We start from the raw sequence: 18,301 nt of genomic DNA, 5'->3' as shown, positions 1-18,301 counted from the left end.
CTATCCCCTGGTGGTCAGTACGCGTCATAGCAAATGGTCGTTTGGTCGCTTAGGCTTTTATATATATAGGCTAGAGGCCTGGTGCATGAAATTCATGCACTGGGGGGGGGGGGGTGTCCCTCAGCCCAGCCTGCACCCTCTCCAATCTGGGACTGCTGGCTCCCAACCACTTGCCTGCCTGCCTGCCTGATTGCCCCTAACTGCTTCTGCCTGCCAGCCTGATCATCCCCTAACTGCTCCCCTGTCAGCCTGATCAACACCTAACTGCTCCCCTGCTGGCCCGATTGCCCCCAACTGCCCTCTCCTGCCAGCCCAGTCGCCCCCAACTGCCCTCTCCTGCCGGCCCAGTCGCCCCCAACTGCCCTCTCCTGCCGGCCCAGTCACCCCCAACTGCCCTCTCCTGCCGGCACAGTCGCCCCCAACTGCCCTCTCCTGCCGGCCCAGTCGCCCCCAACTGCCCTCCCCTGCTGGCCTGGTCCCCCCCCAACTGCCCTCCCCTGCCAGCCTGGTCACCCCTAACTGCCAACCTGGTTGCCCCTAACTGCACTCCCCTGCTGGCCTGATCGCCCACAACTGCCCTCCCCTGCCAGCCCACATGGGGGTGGCCATCTTGTACGAGGTGTGATGGTCAATTTGCATATCACCTCTTTATTATATAGGATAGGTATGGCTATGTTCCAATAAAAGTTTATCTGCAAAATCAGGAGGTGGGCCAGATTTGGCCCACAGGCACTAGTTTGCAGCTGCCTGGAAAGATTAATAAAATTGACAAATCTCTGGCATGATTGGTCTGAGGGAAAATACTTAAATGTACAAATAATATTAGGTCTTAAAAATTATAAGCAACTTTATGCTAGTGAGTTTGAAAACTTAGATAAAATGAACATATTCTTAGAAAAATGTGACTCACTAAAAGTGACTTAAAAAGAGACTATCCTAAAAGTTATATACTCCATTTTTATAAATGATCAAAATGAAATGGCTCACATTTCTTGTTTTGTTTAGGTTATAGTGGGTTGTTTTTTAAAGATGTGAGGTTGATTTGGTTTATTAAAGTCAACTCCTTGAGTGAGGATATTTTTTCCTTTGATCTTTAGATAGAGTGGAAGGGAGCGGGGAGGGGTATAAGGGAGAGCGAGAAACATTGATGTGAAAGAGACACATGGACTGATTGTCTCCCACATGCTCCCTGACCAGGGGGCAGGGATCAAACCCAAAACCCAGGTACATGCCCTTGACCGGGAATCAAACCCACGACCCTCTGGCACATGGGCTGACAACTCTAACCTCTGAGCCATGCCGGCCAGAGCTGTTTTTAAGAGTCAGATGCTAAAATCTATCCATTCTGAGCTGAGAGTTCGGAATAAAGCACAATATCTTACTAATAAATGTGGTCCGGTCTGTGGGGTTCCCAGATTCATCATTCTTCCTCTCTCAAAACTAAGATTATTGAACTGCTCTGGAACACTCAGCTTTGACTTCTCAACACTGCAGTGGAAACGGACCTAAACTTGGCATCCTCGTCCTTGTCTTAATAACGTGCTTAGCACTCCAATTCCCGTAAAAGTCCCACTAGATCTACAACTTACCCATTGCTCCTACCTCCATGCCCCTCTCCCCCTTCCTATCTCTGAGTTCCAGAGCCCTCTGGCTGGAAGCTGCGATCGGCTGACAACTATTCTATCATGCCAAGCTGTCTGCCGACTTGTATTTCTGAATATTACAAGCGCCTGCATTCTCGCTGCCTTGCTGTTCTCAGCCTGTCGTTTGCCCCTCTTCCTCCTCCTCTGATTTAAGATCGGACACACACTGATTATGCAGTTGACCACATACCCTGCTTACACGTTTCTGGATGGAGGGAACTCTGCCTGCCTGGACTTCTTTCTAGTACTGCTCCTGGGTTCATGCCGTGCACCAATAATTAGTGTGGTTCTAAGCCTCAGTCCCTCACACTATCTTCATGGTCCGACTCCTATAAACCAGGTCATACCTAGCCAGTTCCTAAGACATCACTGATTATTTAGCTCATAAAAAAAGTATTTATAACAATGATTCATTCCATAATTGTGAGAGTTGAAAAAAATCTTTTCACATGTAGATAACCTCCTTATTTTCATCCACTTGAAAGATTAAAAGAACATTGTCCGTAGGGTTTATATTTTAAAACCCTCTCAGAAATACTACCAACAGTGAATTAATAATAAATCATATGTTTCCTTATTTGGAAATTGAGGACAAAATAGTAATATTCATCAATCTTAGAAATTAGAAAAACTCAAAAATTTTATTTTATTTTATTTTATTTGTTAATCTTCACCCAAAGATATTTTTCCATTGATTTTTAGAGAGAGTGGAAGAGAGGAAGAGAGACAGAGAGAAACACTGATGTGAGAGAGACACATCAATTGGTTGCCTCCTGAATGTGCCCTTACCCCGGCCCGAATCAAGCCTACACCTGAGATACGTGCCCTTGACTGGAACTGAACCTAGGACTCTTCAATCCACAGGACGGTGCTCTATCCACCGAGCAAAACTGGCTAGGGCAAAATCATTCTTATTTTAAATAGTCAAGTGAAAAAATGTGAAATTATCATACTATATAAAAGGTACACTTTTAATTCCCTCAGGATTTCATAACTTCCACCAAGCTTTTGAATGGTTACTACTTTGAAAAAAAATTCTGATTTATAAACGTCTAACCTGAACTATAATACTGGACCAGATTCACATACTGGAGTTGCAAATAACCAGTAGTGTAAGTTTCAAAAACACAAGTCACATTTTCCAAAGCCCCCACCCCCACATCTCAGCCTACTAGCATTCATTTGAAGTGTCCCCTTATTTGGGGAAAGCCACCACAGTTTCATTACTTAAATACTATCTGTACCTCTTTATCCAAAGAAGCAAAGAGCCCCTTAGCAAAGCCAAATGTGAAACTATTCGTTCTGGATATTTTCAAAATAGGTTATAGTGGGTTGTTTTTTAAAAATGTGAGGTTGATTTGGTTTATTAAAGTCATCTCCTTAACATACTTATGCTCTGATAAAAAATACGGGTCTTTTAACGAAACTTTGTGTTTCATCTGCTATCTTTTAAAAACTATATGAAAACTGGATTAAAGCATGAAATAAAATTGCCAACAAGTTATGCTCTTTGTTTTTTAATACTGACAACCACAATAGCCTTTTAGTAGGTTCTTTTATTGGTTTACAGGTAGTGAAAGTGCCCAGGTATATCCGAATTATAACACTAAGTGTACTTTCTAGCTCTACTTACAAGTTCTCGAGAGTCAGTTACTGTATGGCAACAATAAGGCATAACATCTGCAAAAGGATAGGCCCAAAACAGATCAAGTCACAGATTCACTGTGATTAAGTACTTTTTGCTAATCACTTCTCTGATCTCAAGCTCCCATATACACTCATATCCAACCTGGAGAGTATTATGCTAAGCAAAATAAGCCAGCCAAAGAAAGACAAGCATCACACGATCTCACTCATATGTGGAATCTAATGAATAAAATAGATCCAGAGACTTAGAAGCATGGAACAGATGGAAGAATCTCAGAGGGAAGGCAGAGAGGGGAGTGGGTGGGAAGAGATCCACCAAAGAACTTATATTCACATATGCATAAACCACGGACATAGACCATAGTGTGGTGAAGGCCTGGGAAACAGTAGGGGTGGGGACAGGGGTTAATGGGTGAAAAAAGGGAGACATCTGTAATACTTTCAACAATAAAGATAAATTTTAAAAAATAAAGTCACTTATTTTTAAAAAGATTAGATAGTACAATTGCTGCAAACATGATTAATATACAAAAGTCAGCCAATGAGAGCAATTTTTTTAAGTGGAAAAATTCATTTATAACTATATTATTTTTATATCTTATACTAGAGACCTGGTGCACGAAAACCATGCACTGGAGAAGGGGGGAGGGGTCCCTCAGCCCGGCCTGTACCCTCTCGCAGTCTGGGATCCCTCTTGCAGTCCAGGGCCCCTTGCTCTTTACCGCCTGCCTGCTCACTGCTCCTTACTGCTCTGCTCACTGTTCCTTAGTGCTGCCACCACCACTGCGCTCACCAGCCGTGAGCCCAGCTTCTGGCTGAGCAGCACTCCCCCTGTGGGAGCACACTGACCTCCAGGGGGCAGCTCCTGTGTTGAGCATCTGCCGCCTAGTTGTCAGTGCACATCATAGCGACCAGTCATTCCGCCATTTGGTCGATTTGCATTTTAGGGTTTTATTATATAGGATATGTGTATATTCTATATAAACGAATTAAATTTTCATATATATAATATAGACATTAACATACATATATAATGCGCAGTATATGACCTAAAAAGAAATATGCAAAACCTATGTGAATTAAAAACTTTAAAAATTACCAAGGAATATAAAAGATCTAAATCAGTAAATACATATACTATATGGGAGTGTTGTAAATATGTCATTTTTTTCTTTACAAATTAATCTGTACTTTTAAGGTATTTATAATGAAAATACCACCAGAACTTTTTGGAAAATGTGACAAATGCATTAAAAAATTTCATTTGGGCCCTAACCGGTTTGGCTCAGTGGATAGAGCATCAGCCTGCGGACTGAAGGGTCCCGGGTTCGATTCCAGTCAAGGGCATGTACCTTGGTTGCGGGCACATCCCCGGTGGGGAGTGTGCAGGAGGCAGCTGATTGATGTTTCTCTCTCATCGATGTTTCTAACTCTCTATCCTTCTCCCTTCCTCTCTGTAAAAATCAATAAAAAATATATTTAAAAAAATTTCATTTGGAAAGAGAAATGGATAAGATTACCTAAAAAAAATACAAAGCTGAAATACAAGACTACTGAAGGGGCACTTGCCTTTCCAGACATCAAACTGTATTATGTAGCTAAGTTAATTAGAATAACTCTACACTGGTGAAGGGTTAGAGACTTAGACTGTGCACTCACACAAGACAATAGGTATTCTTAAATAAAATTAAACTTCCACAGGGCAAACGGTCTGAAAGGTCAAAGGACAAATGAGAATCTGGGAAAACGTTTACAATGTAAGACAAAAATTTAATAGCTTTTTAAAATATATATATATTTTATTGATTTTTTACAGAGAGGAAGGGAGAGGGACAGAGAGCTAGAAACATCGATGAGAGAGAAACATCGATCAGCCACCTCCCGCACACTCCCCACCGGGGATGTGCCCGCAACCAAGGCACATACCCCCAACCAGAATCGAACCTGGGACCCTTGAGTCCGCAGGCCGATGCTCTGTCCACTGAGCCAAACCGGTCAGGGCAAAAATTTAATATCTTTAAGATAAAAATGTTCATACAAATCAATTTTTTACTGGTAAGACAAACAATCTCAATATTAGGACAAAAATATAACCATGAAATTGAATGTCTGTAAAACATATTAAAAGATATTATTTATCCTTACTAAGCAAAGTAAATTTGAGCAATGAAAAATTTTCCTCTACTAAACTAGACTGGCAAAGATTAAAAAGGGTAATAGTCAATAATATTGTAATAACTATGTTTGGTGCCACGTGGGCACTGGCAATATTGGGGGGAACACTTTGTAAAGTATACGATTGTCTAGCCATGATGCTCCACACCTGAAACTAATCCTATATAATAAAAGCGTAATATGCAAGTCGGCCCAACGGCAGAACAACCAGTCGGCGGGGCCGGCAAGCAGGCATGCCAGGCCAGCCAAGGTGCGTGACAAGGGGCAGAGGGAGGAAACAGCGATGGGGGGGGGGGGGGGGGGGCGGGGACACACCCACCAGTGCTGTCCCCTGATTGGCTGCCCCGTTGCCTCCCACAGAGGGAGGACAGTGGCAGTGGCAGTGGCAGTGGTGGGGTGATGGGGGTGGGCTTAAGATGTCAATAGGACATCCCTGAGGGCTCCCGGACTGTGAGAGGGCGCAGGCCGGGCTGAGCGACGCCCAGTGCATGAATTTTCGTGTCCCAGGCCTCTAGTACAAAATAATATTGAATGCAAACTGTAATTGAAAACAATTTTTAAAATTTAAAATAGAATGATAAACACAATATTAGCAAAAGCGTAGAGAAATGGACACTTGCATATAATGATAGTGAAGATGTAAATTATTGCAGCTTTTAGAAGGTAATTTAGCAGTATCTACTAAAATGCTAAATTTATATTTCCTTTGACCCCATAATTTTACATGTTGGCATATATTCTATAGAAAAACATGCAACCCATAAGGTAGCTCTGTGTGTACTGACTTAAAAAATATCTAATAGCATATTGTACTGTGTGTGCATGTTAACTTTTAAAAAGAAAGGAATTTGGAGAACAGTGTGCAAAATATGATCTCATATTTGTACATGTAAAGAAAAGTATCTCAAAGTTTACAGAGTCAACAACCACTTGACATCCTTTGCAATAACTGACTACTTTTGCCTAAATATAAATTCTTTTTTATTGTTACATACAAGTCTGGGGGGGAAAGATCTCATGTTTCTAACATGAAATTCTGCATCCAACGGAACATTTTTTTCAAACAGGGCTTATTTCTTTCTTGTAAAGGATAAATGGCTATAAAAAATTTAACTATAGAATATCTTTTTAAAGTTTTGAAAATGCATTTATTTTCCAAGCATTTGTTGGGTGTGTTGGGTTCTGAGGACATAAAATGAAAGAGGCATTATCTCAGCCTTCACAAAACCCGAACAGACTGAGAGGGACAGACCAGGGTACAAATAAGTACAATGAAGAGTTGAAGTGACTGTGACAGCAGTGTATGTGGGAATAAACATGGGAAGGAGAGGTCACTGGAAGTGGAGGCAAGCATATCAGAGTTGAGCTTCTGCTTGAGCTAAATCCTAAGATGATGTGTTGGCCAGATGGACAAGAGAGAGGGAGTAAATGCAAATGAGATATATATGCGTTACACAGAAGCGGAATATTTCTAGATAGAGTGCCAGGAAGATAAAACGAGGAATTTTAATGCCAAGTATCAAACCAAAACAATATAAGTCCAAATAAATGAAACCAAAGTTAAAATAATTCCTACAACATTCATCTAATTTTGCTTTCTATGCTAGCTGAAAATTGCTTTAAATTCTGGTTATTTCTCCAATTTTTTCTTTTTGTCTACAAAAATGTTTTTTAAATGAATGGTTACATTTAAATCCTATTTAATGAAACAACAAACTGCTTTGTAAATGCAGAGACTTGGTGCTTTCACTGTTTAAATTCTGACTTTTTCTAAGTTACCCTCCACTGTAGTTCCGAAGCTCAACATAAAAATACCAGCACAGGAAACATGGTCTCTTTCGCAAAGGCTGCATTTCGCGGAGACCTCCATGTTCTATCGCTGCTTTCGGGGGGCGGGGGACACCCCTGGGCGCCGCACCCAAGCTCTTCTCTCAGCAGCACAAGCCCCAGGGACACCGCTCTTACCTCGTGAAGCGTCAGGTGCTTGCCGTCCTTCCTCTTGGAGTCGAACCTGCCGTAGATGGCGCTGTACTTGCGGATCTCCTCCTCTTTGTGGGGGTCCTCGTCGCTCATCTCGAAGATGTGGCCGATCATTTTGGCCAGCTTCTTGTTGCTTTTCAGCAGCTCCTTCACCTCGTTCGGGTCGCTTTTGGGCAGCGTGGAGGCCATGCGCTCCACACACTCGGCCACCGAGAGCGCGGCCGCGGCGTCCAGGGCCTCGCTGCTCTCCTTGGGGGACGCGGGGGAGCCCAGGTCGGCGGGGGAGAGGCTGTGCTCGCTCTCGGTGCCGTGGTGGCCCTGCCAGAGCCTGGACTCCCCGACACTCGGCAGCGCCAGGCTCCCCGCGTCCGGCTTCCCCTGCCCGGGGCTCTGCACGCACGTGATGGCGGCGCACTTGGGGACCTTGACGTGCGGCTCCCGGGCGCCGCTGCTCCTGTCGTAGCTGGCACAGGGTAACCCCAGCCACGTGGGCGACCCCTCGGGCAGCTTGTAGATGGGAATGCTGCTCACGGGCAGGGAGGTGAGCGGCTGGTTGAAGAGGCCGGGGTTGGTGACCCAGTCCCGCAAAGCCTTCTGCAGCCTCCGGACATGCAGCGGCTTGCTGGCCATGCCCACGAGGGCCATGATTTCCAGGAATTCCTCCTCTCCAGCTTCGCACAGCTGCTGGACGTCATCGCCACCTTGTTGGATGAAGGCATCGAAGTAGGACAGCAGGTTGGCTTTCTGTAATATTCTGTACAGCTGCAGCTCCCCCAGCGTCCGGGGTAAGGCCGCGGCCATTACTGTGGAGGTGCTTAGCCTGCAAAGGGCAGAGGGAGAGACTCAGCACACGGGCTCCAAACTCCTCACCCAGGACTGAGCATGCGGGTGGGAAGTGCAACACAAGACGCATCAGCAGACCCACGACTGAAGGAACCATGCCCTGTCCAGAAGCCATCTCCTTCTACTTCCTGACAATCCCACTGACCAGGGTAACTTTTCCGTTTTAAAGAGAAAAATCCGAAGGCTCAGACTTGCCTGTGATCTCACTACCTGTTGAGCAGAAGTCTAGGGACTCCAGCCAAGGTTCTCAGGGCTCCGTAGCCCGGATTTTTGACAACCACTCACTCTGCCGCTCCCATGGTGTGGACACAGAGGGGAGCGAGGGATACTCAGATTCAGGAGGAGGTAAGAAGCCTATTATTCCACCGTTCGCTGATACTTATTTTGTGCCAGACAATATGATAAACGGTGTACATTACATTATGTCTAACCTGCAAGATAGGTTTAGTCATTCCCATTTTATAAAGAAAAAACAGCCACATCAGTCTGGTAGGCAGAGGAAGAGAGAGCTTTCAGTATGAACTGCAGGTGAGAAGATAGAAGATGGTATATTAGGAACAAGAAAAAAAGGCAGGAAGACTTCAAACAAACAAATGACAAGACCTGGTGATCATTTAGGCCTAAGAGTTCATGGTTCCGGGAAGAAAGGAGTGATAGGTGACCACGGGAGAGTCTAGCCCAGTGACGGCGAACCTATGACACGCGTGTCAGAGGTGACACGCGAACTCATTTTTTTGGTTGATTTTTCTTTGTTAAATGGCATTTAAATATATAAAATAAATATCAAAAATAGAAGTCTTTGTTTTACTATGGTTGCGAACATCAAAAAATTTCTATATGTGACACGGCACCAGAGTTAAGTTAGGGTTTTTCAAAATGCTGACACGCCGAGCTCAAAAGGTTCGCCGTCACTGGTCTAGACTGTGACAGGCCTTGGGGACACAGACCAATCAGGATGATGGGATCTCCTTCAAACACGTGCACTTCATGGCCAGCGCTGGGGTCTCAGTGCGGATAAGGTTAGAGATACAGGATGAAACCAGGGAGGGCGAGAGAGCCCAGGGCAGAGCCACGGAAGAAACAGAAAGGGCAGAGCCAAGCAAGACAGAGAAGCCGCCTTTAAAGAGAAAGAACAAGACCCAGCAAAGCACTTCTTGACCTCTTAGCAGCCTTTACAAGTTATTCACAGTTGCCTGGAGACCTCCCACATACAAAGGTGTGGGCCAAGTACTTCCATTTAAGAGAAACAAACTTGTAATAACGCACCCTCTTAGGATTAAAAGGACCCTGCAGCCCTCTGTGGGGAAAATTACAGAAGGCGAAAAGAATGCAGAGGGAAATGGAAGCTCCACTGTCAAGTGAGAACTGTATGGAGCCGCATTCACGGGGAGGTGAGGCCAGCAGAGGAATGCCAGGCACATCCCTGAAGGCCAGACCAAACCCAGGACATCCGCTCTGGGCCACCGGTCAGAATGCTCCCAGGATGCGAGTCTCCGCCACCCCATCCCAGGGGAGCGCCTCTCCCTGCCACGCTAAGGCTGACTCCTGGGAAACCCCACTCCTGGAACCCCTGGTCGTCCACAGTCTGCTCTCATCAGCTAGTGACTCCTCAACTTCTCAGGCTTTTCTCTGACAAGGGTACTGCCATGTGAACTGATGCCTTTCCGAGAGATGAGAGATTTCTCCGGCAAACTGCACTAGACAATCCCTGTTTAGCGTTGTGATCATCCAGGCTCTGAAGGCCCGCCTTCACGTCCACGTCACCTCAGCCCACTGGACAAAGACACTCTTGCATCCTCCAGTCCCCACGGGATGGTCTGCTGGTCCTCCCCTCCCATCACCCAGCTGGAGACTGACCCACAAAAACGCAGCTCTCAGGAGGGACAGGCACGAGCTCAATTCTGTTTCCCACCGTCACACCAAACAGAAAGGCTTCTAGAAACGGTCTAAGGTGGAAGGAAAGGAACTTACTTTCCCATCACACACCTGATGCAACAGCTCCACAGGCTATCAGCTCAAGAGCATACAAATACGCATACACACCTATGTGTGCGCGCGCACACCCCCCAAATCCTTTTCATAAGAGGGCTGTAACTTCCCAAGGTCTATATCATCAATTACCTCATCCTATGTACTCCCCCAAGTTATGGAATAGAGGAAAGAGTATTTGAGAAAATTTAGAATACAGTTCTTGAATCTTTTTATGAGCAATAAGAAAAAATATGTTAGGCAGATAAAATTTAAAAAGAAACTTAAAAGGAGAACTAAAGACCCAAACTTAGGTTTTATTCTTCTGAGAAAAGGCAACGATTTTAGAATATATTCATTTTCAACTGTTTATCCTTTCTCATCTTTACCCAGAAGTAAAGGAAACCCCCTAGTTCCCAGGAGAAAACTCCGGTCCTGGTGAGGAAGTAGTTACGATGGTAAAGCTCTGTAAGGACCGACAGGACCAAGGGTATATGTCCAAAGTCAAGACACCAGCTGAAAGCGAAGGAGGCGAACTCTGAGAGCCCCAGGAGGCCCACACTACCTGCTGGGAAAGGAGTTTTCTCCCTAAGCTTTTGCAGTGGGAGAGGCTTCAGTTCCTACAGGAGCGTGTTGTGATCATTTAAACACCCACCACTTCATATATTAGATTTAATGTAAAATTTTTATATGATGAGATTTTCTGTTTTTACAAACTATTCATGCTTCAACATGAAGGTCAAATACATCAAGAGAAAGCCTCTAACTGCATCTCTCCTCACACACTCTGCACAGGGGGCCAGCAGTACAGCAAGTCCACTCAGCAGTGCGTGACTCCTCCCGCGTGCCGCTCAGCACAGCATTTGTCACAGCGGTGAGGTGTGGCTCCTTGTCTCTCCGGGCGAGCCCACCTGCTCTCGGTATCCCCAGGACGAGCTGTCGCTGGCAGACTTAAGTAAGAGAGAACACACCGTGGATTCCGAGAAGGAGAGCGGTACACAGCCGCAGTGTGGGAGGCTTTCCGGAAAGGCCTTGGAGGTGTGAGGGAGCAGGAGGCCCATGTGAGGAATGTCAGTGGATCTGTTTGGTTGGAGCACAGGGGCATCAGGGGAGCAGAGAGAGAGCTGGGGAGGGGGTGTGGGTCTGGGACGCCTCTATGAGGAGACAGTGGCCCAGGCGAGCGAGGAGCCACACCTGTGCTTTAGGAAATGGAAGCTGGCGCTGCAGCGAGGAGGTGAGGCAGCTGTTGGGACAAGACGCTTGAGAACTAGAACCCGGGGCTTTTGAGGCAGAGAAAGAAAAAGGGTGATGCTGTGGCTTCAGGACATGCAGATGTGAGGAAGGAAGAGGAAAACACAAAGATGCAATCCCACTCCTGTTAATTCAGGAAACTGGGAGAGTGGTGCAAGTAAAGAAAGAAGAACGTTGGAAAGAATAAGTTTGGGAGTCTAGAGGAAGGGAGGGAGGTGAGATAAACATACTTGCTTTTGGACTTATCCATTTTGAGATTCTGATAATCCCCAAGTAGGAGTTGAAATGCTGAATTATCAGAAAAATGATTTGAGCTAATGGTTCTCAAACTTTTCAGGTATGAAAATCACTTTAAATACAAAGTGGCAAATATTCATTGATAGTTTTACTGCTAGTATTTGTTGAGAATGCATATGACTACTACTATGAATTTGGTTATACTTTTAATTAAGTGACTATATTTTAGTAAGTCATAAAGTGCTTGCTTACTTTTCATTTGCAAACTGGACATGTGTGAGAGGCATCTCACTCCGCAGCCAGTGCTGGTGTGCACTTGGATTTGAGAGCGCTTGCAATAACCTTGGCCCTGGCCCGTGAACCACTCCTCCAGCTAAGTTAGCGATCCGGAGGGCCGTCTCCGAGGGGCGGTGGCTGAAGCTTGGGAGTGGATGTGCTCATCGAGGGAGGATAGCAAAAGGCAGTAGAAAAGAGACTGAATTTACAACTTTGGAATTAAAGTTTTGCAAAGAACCGCAAAGGGAAGGTAGGGAAGACAACGTGTAAGTCTAGGTGAAAAGCATTTCCAGGATTGGTGTCAAGCTGCAGAGAGGTTAAAGAGAGAGGCCAGTAGTTACTTGCGAGTTTTGAGAGTGAGATGTGGGGCCATACTGCAGGCTGAAGCCTGGAATAGACTGAGGCAGGAATGAAGGAAAAGTGAGCAGGAAAGGCCTCTGTCCTACCCTAATCCCCACATCCCAGCGTGGAGGGAGGATGTCAGGGAGGTTGTTCCCATAGCCCTATGAGTGCTTCCTTGTGGTTCAAGGACTCAGCAGGAGTTGTTATAAGCTCCCTGAGGGCAGGAACTTGGTCTCATTCATCTTTTACCCCCTCTGTTCCCCGCACAGTGTTCAATAACATCCCTAGAAAGGCTGCTGTTACATGAAACCCAGTGTCTGAGTTAGAATCTGATCAGCAGCCGCCTTTCATATCCAAAAGGGATGCCTTCGGATCGGTGTCCCAGTGAATTCTCAATCTAGTAACAGCACCTCCTGCTACTTTACAAACTACAATCCTCTCTGTTCTCTCATCCTCATACTTCCTCTTTTTTAAAAAAAATATATTTTATTGATTGTTTACAGAGAGGAATGGAGAGGGATAGGGAGTTAGAAACATCGATAAAAGAGAAACATCAATCTGCTGCCTCCTGCACATCTCCTACTGGGGATGTGCCCGCAACCAAGGTACATGCCCTTGACCGGAATCGAACCTGGGACCCTTGAGTCCGCAGGCCGTCGCTCTATCCACTGAGCCAAACCGGTCAGGGCACTTCCTCTTTCTTATGGGGCTATATGCTGAGTTCCCATAACACAGATATTTTCCCCAAGAGATCAAAGGATTCCCTCCCAAATGTAAGAACTACACCTGGTTCATGTTGTAATATACATCATATGATAGTCCAGCCCCAGCCGTATTTTAAGAAGCCAGTTTTAGTCATGAGAGATCCTAGGTCTTTTTCTTTATGGTTTCTATAAATTAAAATGCAGTATCAACTATCCCCAAACAACAAATATCTTATAAATGACCATTATATTCAAATGGTTTCATAATCACCACTCTTAACTCCTCTTCATGATGTAGGAAACGGATATAGATATAGATATTTCTTACATCTATATCTATACACACACATACGTACATAGCATGTATATACACACACTTTTATGAAATCCATGGCATTCCAGAAAGCCACTCATCCAGGAGTAGAGAGGAACCTGGGGCTAACTCCCAGTGAGATGTGGCTTACTTATGCAGAGACTATAAATTCCTTCCTCCGGACGCTGCCTGAATTTTACTTTAAAATTATCTAAGTTAACAGCACCCTCTTACAGACTGACAAAAAACGTGGAGAAACGTGGGGAGAGTTAGCTTCTGAGTCATGTACAGATTAAGGTGAATTAGTTCCACCGTTTGCTTTCCTCTTCACATCTAGATGCGATCCAGTGCACACCAGCGGAATGAGACAGGAGGGCAAGGGGTGAGGAAGGGATGGGAGCGCTGGGGCACAGACTACACTGGAAGCCCCTGAAGTGCCACCTCGCTGGGGAGAGGGTGGCCTGGAGGCCTGGGAGAAGGGTGCCATGGGTGCACTGGAAGGCGGCAACTGAAAAGGTTTATAAGAAGAATCTGGCTTGGGGAAGGAAGAGCCTTAACCCTAGGAAATGGAGTCTTCTCACTTCTTTCTAGGCCTAGAGCTCAGCTAACATAATAAACGTAGCTCAGTTCCATCGCGACTGAGGGGCTGGCCTAGGTGTGAAACTCCTGTGTCTGTGTTTCAAGTACCAAAGATTTACCCAGAGGCACTGATTAGTAAGCATGCAGTGATATATCTTAAATCAAGATATTTTTGGATTTTAATAGTCATAGCTATGAATTAAACATTAGCTTCTAATAAAATTAATGGTAATTTGGGAAACTTAAAATATTTTTCTCTATTGATTCTTTTCTGAATTCTGAATGACGCTGCGGAAAAAAACTCTTTCAGACCCCCTTAAAGTTCTAATGAAAGTGTAAGTTTAAAATTATCAAAATTAGAAAGTAAATCAGATTTATTTTGCAAATAAACCATAACTATACATTAACCTAACTGTAATACCAATAGGTAAATATCAGTGTCATACAATTTGGCTGGAAAATCTTCAAACAATCAACAGCCACGTCATTCATCACCCAATACGTGCCCTCTGATCACGTAGAATACACACAGTATTATCTACATTTTATCTTTTTCAGAAAGTTCTCTTTAAAAATTATAAAATTAACATAGTGTTTATATTCATGTGCAAATACGACATATTGAGAAATGACAAACTATCTGAAAGCTTAATGGTATGTTTAGCTGTGAGAATTCTGACAAGACTAGGATTAATGTTTTCCCCCAGCATCAACTTCTCTAATTTCCCACTTGCTCCATCATATCCTATTGTACTAGTTTTTGAACATGTCAGTTCAGAAAGGAAATTTGCATTTAATATAACTGTACAATTCTTCATTCTACTAAAAAGCATAAAAGAAGTAGGCAAGATAAATCCAAAACAAAGGGGCTAGCAAACATGTGATGCTTGAGTGGGTACTACTTATTCCTGAAGATATTTTAAAAACTCCACAATGAAATGTATGTACACAAGTTAATTATACATTAGCAAGATCTTAAACTGTTCAAAACATACTATAAAATGGTCATGTCCATGAAAATAAAACAGGTCATGTGTCTGTGGAATCCAGAATACAGATTCACGTTCCAAGGTGTTTTTACAGAGCTCTCATTTCCAATAATGCCCATGAATAGCACAAACAAAAACAACTGGATTTATTACAATGGAAGAGATGAGGCCTCAGTCTTAGGACAGTGTCTACGTCAACGGACACAAAAACCTGACACTTCTATTCCCATCCAACTACCTTCTGCTTTTAAATATTTAAAGTTTATGCAATAAATTCTTCAAAAGTTTCAACCCCCCATTTTGTAAGACATGTAATTTCTTATTTCAAAGGATCCCCAGTGCACAGCCCCAGAATCCTTAATAACAAACCACTATGACTTAAAGTGGTATTACAAGAAAATATCTGCCTGGCCTGTGTGCTCAGTGGTTGATTGCAGAACTGTGGAACCATGAGGTCAGGTTAGATCCCAGTCAGGGCACAGGCCGAGGCCGTGGGCTGATCAAGCTCATCAATGATTCTCTCTCATCATTGATGTTTCTATCTCTTTCCCCCTCCCTCTCTGAAATCAATAAAAATATTTTGTAAAAAAGACGAAAATATTTAACGCTTTAACTTATTCTCTAAACAAGGAGAATGAAGATCCATTAACTTTCCTATAGAACAATGGATGTTACTTACTAGTCACAAAAAGGAAATTTTAAAATTAATTTAGCTGAGATTACTCTATTTTATCAATAATTCTGAAATAAGACAAGATGTAAAGTATTTATTAAACATAGCAAATTATTTACTAGACATATAAGCTGACTACATTTCCTTATATCAGCTATAGTATTCCTAAGGATCTTTGTCATTTTAATCAGAGACAGAATGAAATAAACTAAAACCCTACAATGCCTCAATGTTTTTATTACTCCTATCCTTATTGATATTCACATATAACAGGAAATCACCATAGCCAAGGAAAACATTTTTCTAATACCAAGATGGCAGGTTAACTTTTGTGCAAGATGCTAAAAATAAAATTAAAATAAGAAACCTTTCAATGGTTCCTTGAAATTATTTTTTCCAGGCCCAATTTTCCAATATCTTACACTCAAACAAGAATAAAGAAGGCTGCCCTTGTCAAACATCTATAAGGACCCTTCTATGCAGGATTTACACCTGTAAGAACAACGTAATTTTTAAAGCTTAACGAGAGGACAATATTTAATGTCTTACTACCGAAAAACGAAAAACGGAGGGAAAAGGGTACCCTTGACCCCAAGGGCCACTGGACTGGCACTTAGACTAGAAGCAGCTCTTTTAAGTCCTCAGGAGGACATCAGCCGCCACCGGAAAGAGTAAATGCTATGTGTCCTCTCTTCCAGCGTGTCTCCCAAACCCACACCTACGTTGTGGCATGTCATCTTTGCTGCCTCACAGGAGGAACTTCCAACAAGTGAAAACCGGAGAAGGTAACTCACTGCGTGCACTTTTCTAACAAAACAGCCCAGCACTGCCTACGTGACTAATCCATTTTAAATTCCGCTCCTCTGTTCCTATGCAATCTAATATTACCTATTAAAACTGCCAAAATATTTTTAAACAAGACCTGAGCGTTTCCCTTGCAGCTTCTGATCTTTGCACTCCGTAAGTTTGCAAGTTTGCAGACACATCACGGGCAAACCAACTGGTAGTGACAGGTGAACGCGGATAAGATTTTAAAATGACAGCTATCCCCACATTTTGAACGCTTCCAAGATCTGCTGGTGTGAGAGAGTGCGGTCTATGCACGTCAAGGAATCCTCCAGGCCCCCAGCTGCAGAGCTCGGTCAGCGACCCGGGTCAGGGCGGATTCCTGCTCCAGCACCTTCCCCCGACCTCCGCGGGCTTCCTGCGCGTCCTTTCTTCTCGCCGGCGCTGGGAGCCCCGGGGCTGCCGACCAAACCCTCTGACAGCACTCGCGACGCTTCCCCACGCGCCAGGCCACGCACCTCTGCGTCCCAGCCTCGAGTCCCACGTGTGTTTGCAGATTCCGCACTCGCTCCCCCGCGCCCGGCGCCAAGTTGGCCAGCCACTTCCCAGCAAACTCGCCTTCCGCTTTCCAAGCGCGCGGCGCTCGGGCGAGGATGCCCGGGACGAGGCCGGGCACTGAGAGCGCCGGACTTCCACCCGGGAAACCAGCCAACCCGGACTCGGCCCGGGGAGGCGGGCGCGCACCCACCGCGCACCCCCACCCCGGGCCCCGCGCCCACCCCGCCGGGGGGCAGGGATCGGCACCCGGCTTCCCCGGAGCGGAGCCTCCCGAGGCAGGCCCGCCGCCCGGCTCGTCCTCGTCCCGCGGCCCCCGCGCCCGCATTTCTCCGGGAATCGCCCACACGAGCCGGATGCCGCCCTCTCCCCCCGGCGGCGGCGCGGGGCCGGCCCCCTCGGACGCCCGTCCCCCACCCCGGTGCCCGCGCGTCCCGCACCCGCGGACGGCGGTCGGTACGTACTCGGCCAGCGGTCCGGGCGCGCGCTCCCCCGAAGGCTGCTCAGCCCCGACTCCGTGCCGGCCCCCGGCTTTCCCTGCACAGACTGCGGCGGCGGCCGGGACGCCCCCGCTCCCATCGAGGGGGGAAGGGACGGCGGCGGGCGCGCGCTCAGCTCCCCGCCAGTCCGATCGCCCGCCTCCCGCCCGCAGCCCCGACGGCTCTCGCCCAGCCGCGCGGGCGGCAGCTCCTCCGCTTCGGGGCGCGCGGGCTGCGGCCGTGGCGCCTCCCCCGCCGGGCCCTCCCTCCTCCCTCCTCCCTCCTCCCTCCCTTCCGCCTCCTCCCGCTCCCTCCCCTCCGCCCCCAGCTCCCTGCGGCCCTGCGCGCGGCGCCCGCCCTCCCCGCCGCCGCCCCCGCCGCCGCCCCCGCGCTGTCACGTCGGGAGATTCCGCTCTTGCCACCAGCGCCGCTCCGGCTGCCGCCCACGCGCGGCCGAGTGACGCAGAGCCCGGCGTGGGCCGCCGCGGGAGGGGGTGGCGGCCGCCGGGGCCGGGCACGGCCTCTTCCCGCCGCCCCCGCCGCGGGCCCGGAGGGCGGCCCATTCACACGGCAGCTGGAGGCTCCGCGTGGGCGGCGGGGGGCGGCTCCCGCGCTCGGGCTCCCGGCTCCGGCTCCGGCTCCGGCTCCGGGCGGGGGCGGCGGGGAGGGGACGCCGCCACGGGCCTGCTCTCCAGCTGCCGAGGGAACCGGGAAGGTTTGCAATAAAAAGAAAAAGACTTTTTTTTAACGTGTGAGGTTCCCAATATAGTATTGCGAGGAGCACACCCCGCCAAGTCCGACTCCCCCCGAGACCGGCTTAAACGTAAAAACAAAGAGCGCGCTGGGCCCGCGGATCCGAGC

The 18,301-nt window shown here is 46.6% G+C and overlaps 2 protein-coding genes across 8 annotated transcripts in view; one reads left to right on the top strand and one right to left on the bottom strand.

The window, feature by feature from the left end:
- The window catches only part of NAB1 (NGFI-A binding protein 1), a 79,761-nt gene extending 62,081 nt beyond the window's left edge, over window positions 1-17,680 (bottom strand). For 5 of the 7 annotated variants that reach the window (XM_070421703.1, XM_070421707.1, XM_070421702.1 and 2 more), the window contains exons 1-2: window positions 17,426-17,680; window positions 7,431-8,265 (exon numbers count right to left, since the gene is read on the bottom strand). In XM_070421703.1, coding sequence (XP_070277804.1) covers window positions 7,431-8,246 — 816 coding nt within the window. In that variant the 5' untranslated portion in view covers window positions 8,247-8,265; window positions 17,426-17,680. The remainder of the gene's footprint in view (window positions 1-7,430; window positions 8,266-17,425) is intronic. The other 2 variants (XM_070421704.1, XM_070421705.1) reach the window with 2 other exon arrangements.
- NEMP2 (nuclear envelope integral membrane protein 2) overlaps window positions 1-18,301 on the top strand; it is a 250,910-nt gene that overhangs the window by 149,950 nt on the left and 82,659 nt on the right. The window lies entirely within an intron of this gene.

Source organism: Myotis yumanensis, unplaced genomic scaffold (assembly GCF_028538775.1).
Source record: "Myotis yumanensis isolate MYYU_CA2020_CCGP unplaced genomic scaffold, mMyoYum1.0.hap1 SCAF_8, whole genome shotgun sequence".
In the NCBI taxonomy this organism is placed as follows: Eukaryota; Metazoa; Chordata; class Mammalia; order Chiroptera; family Vespertilionidae; genus Myotis; species Myotis yumanensis.
Note: the sequence above shows the minus strand (reverse complement) of the source record. Positions and strands in the feature narration are given on the sequence as shown.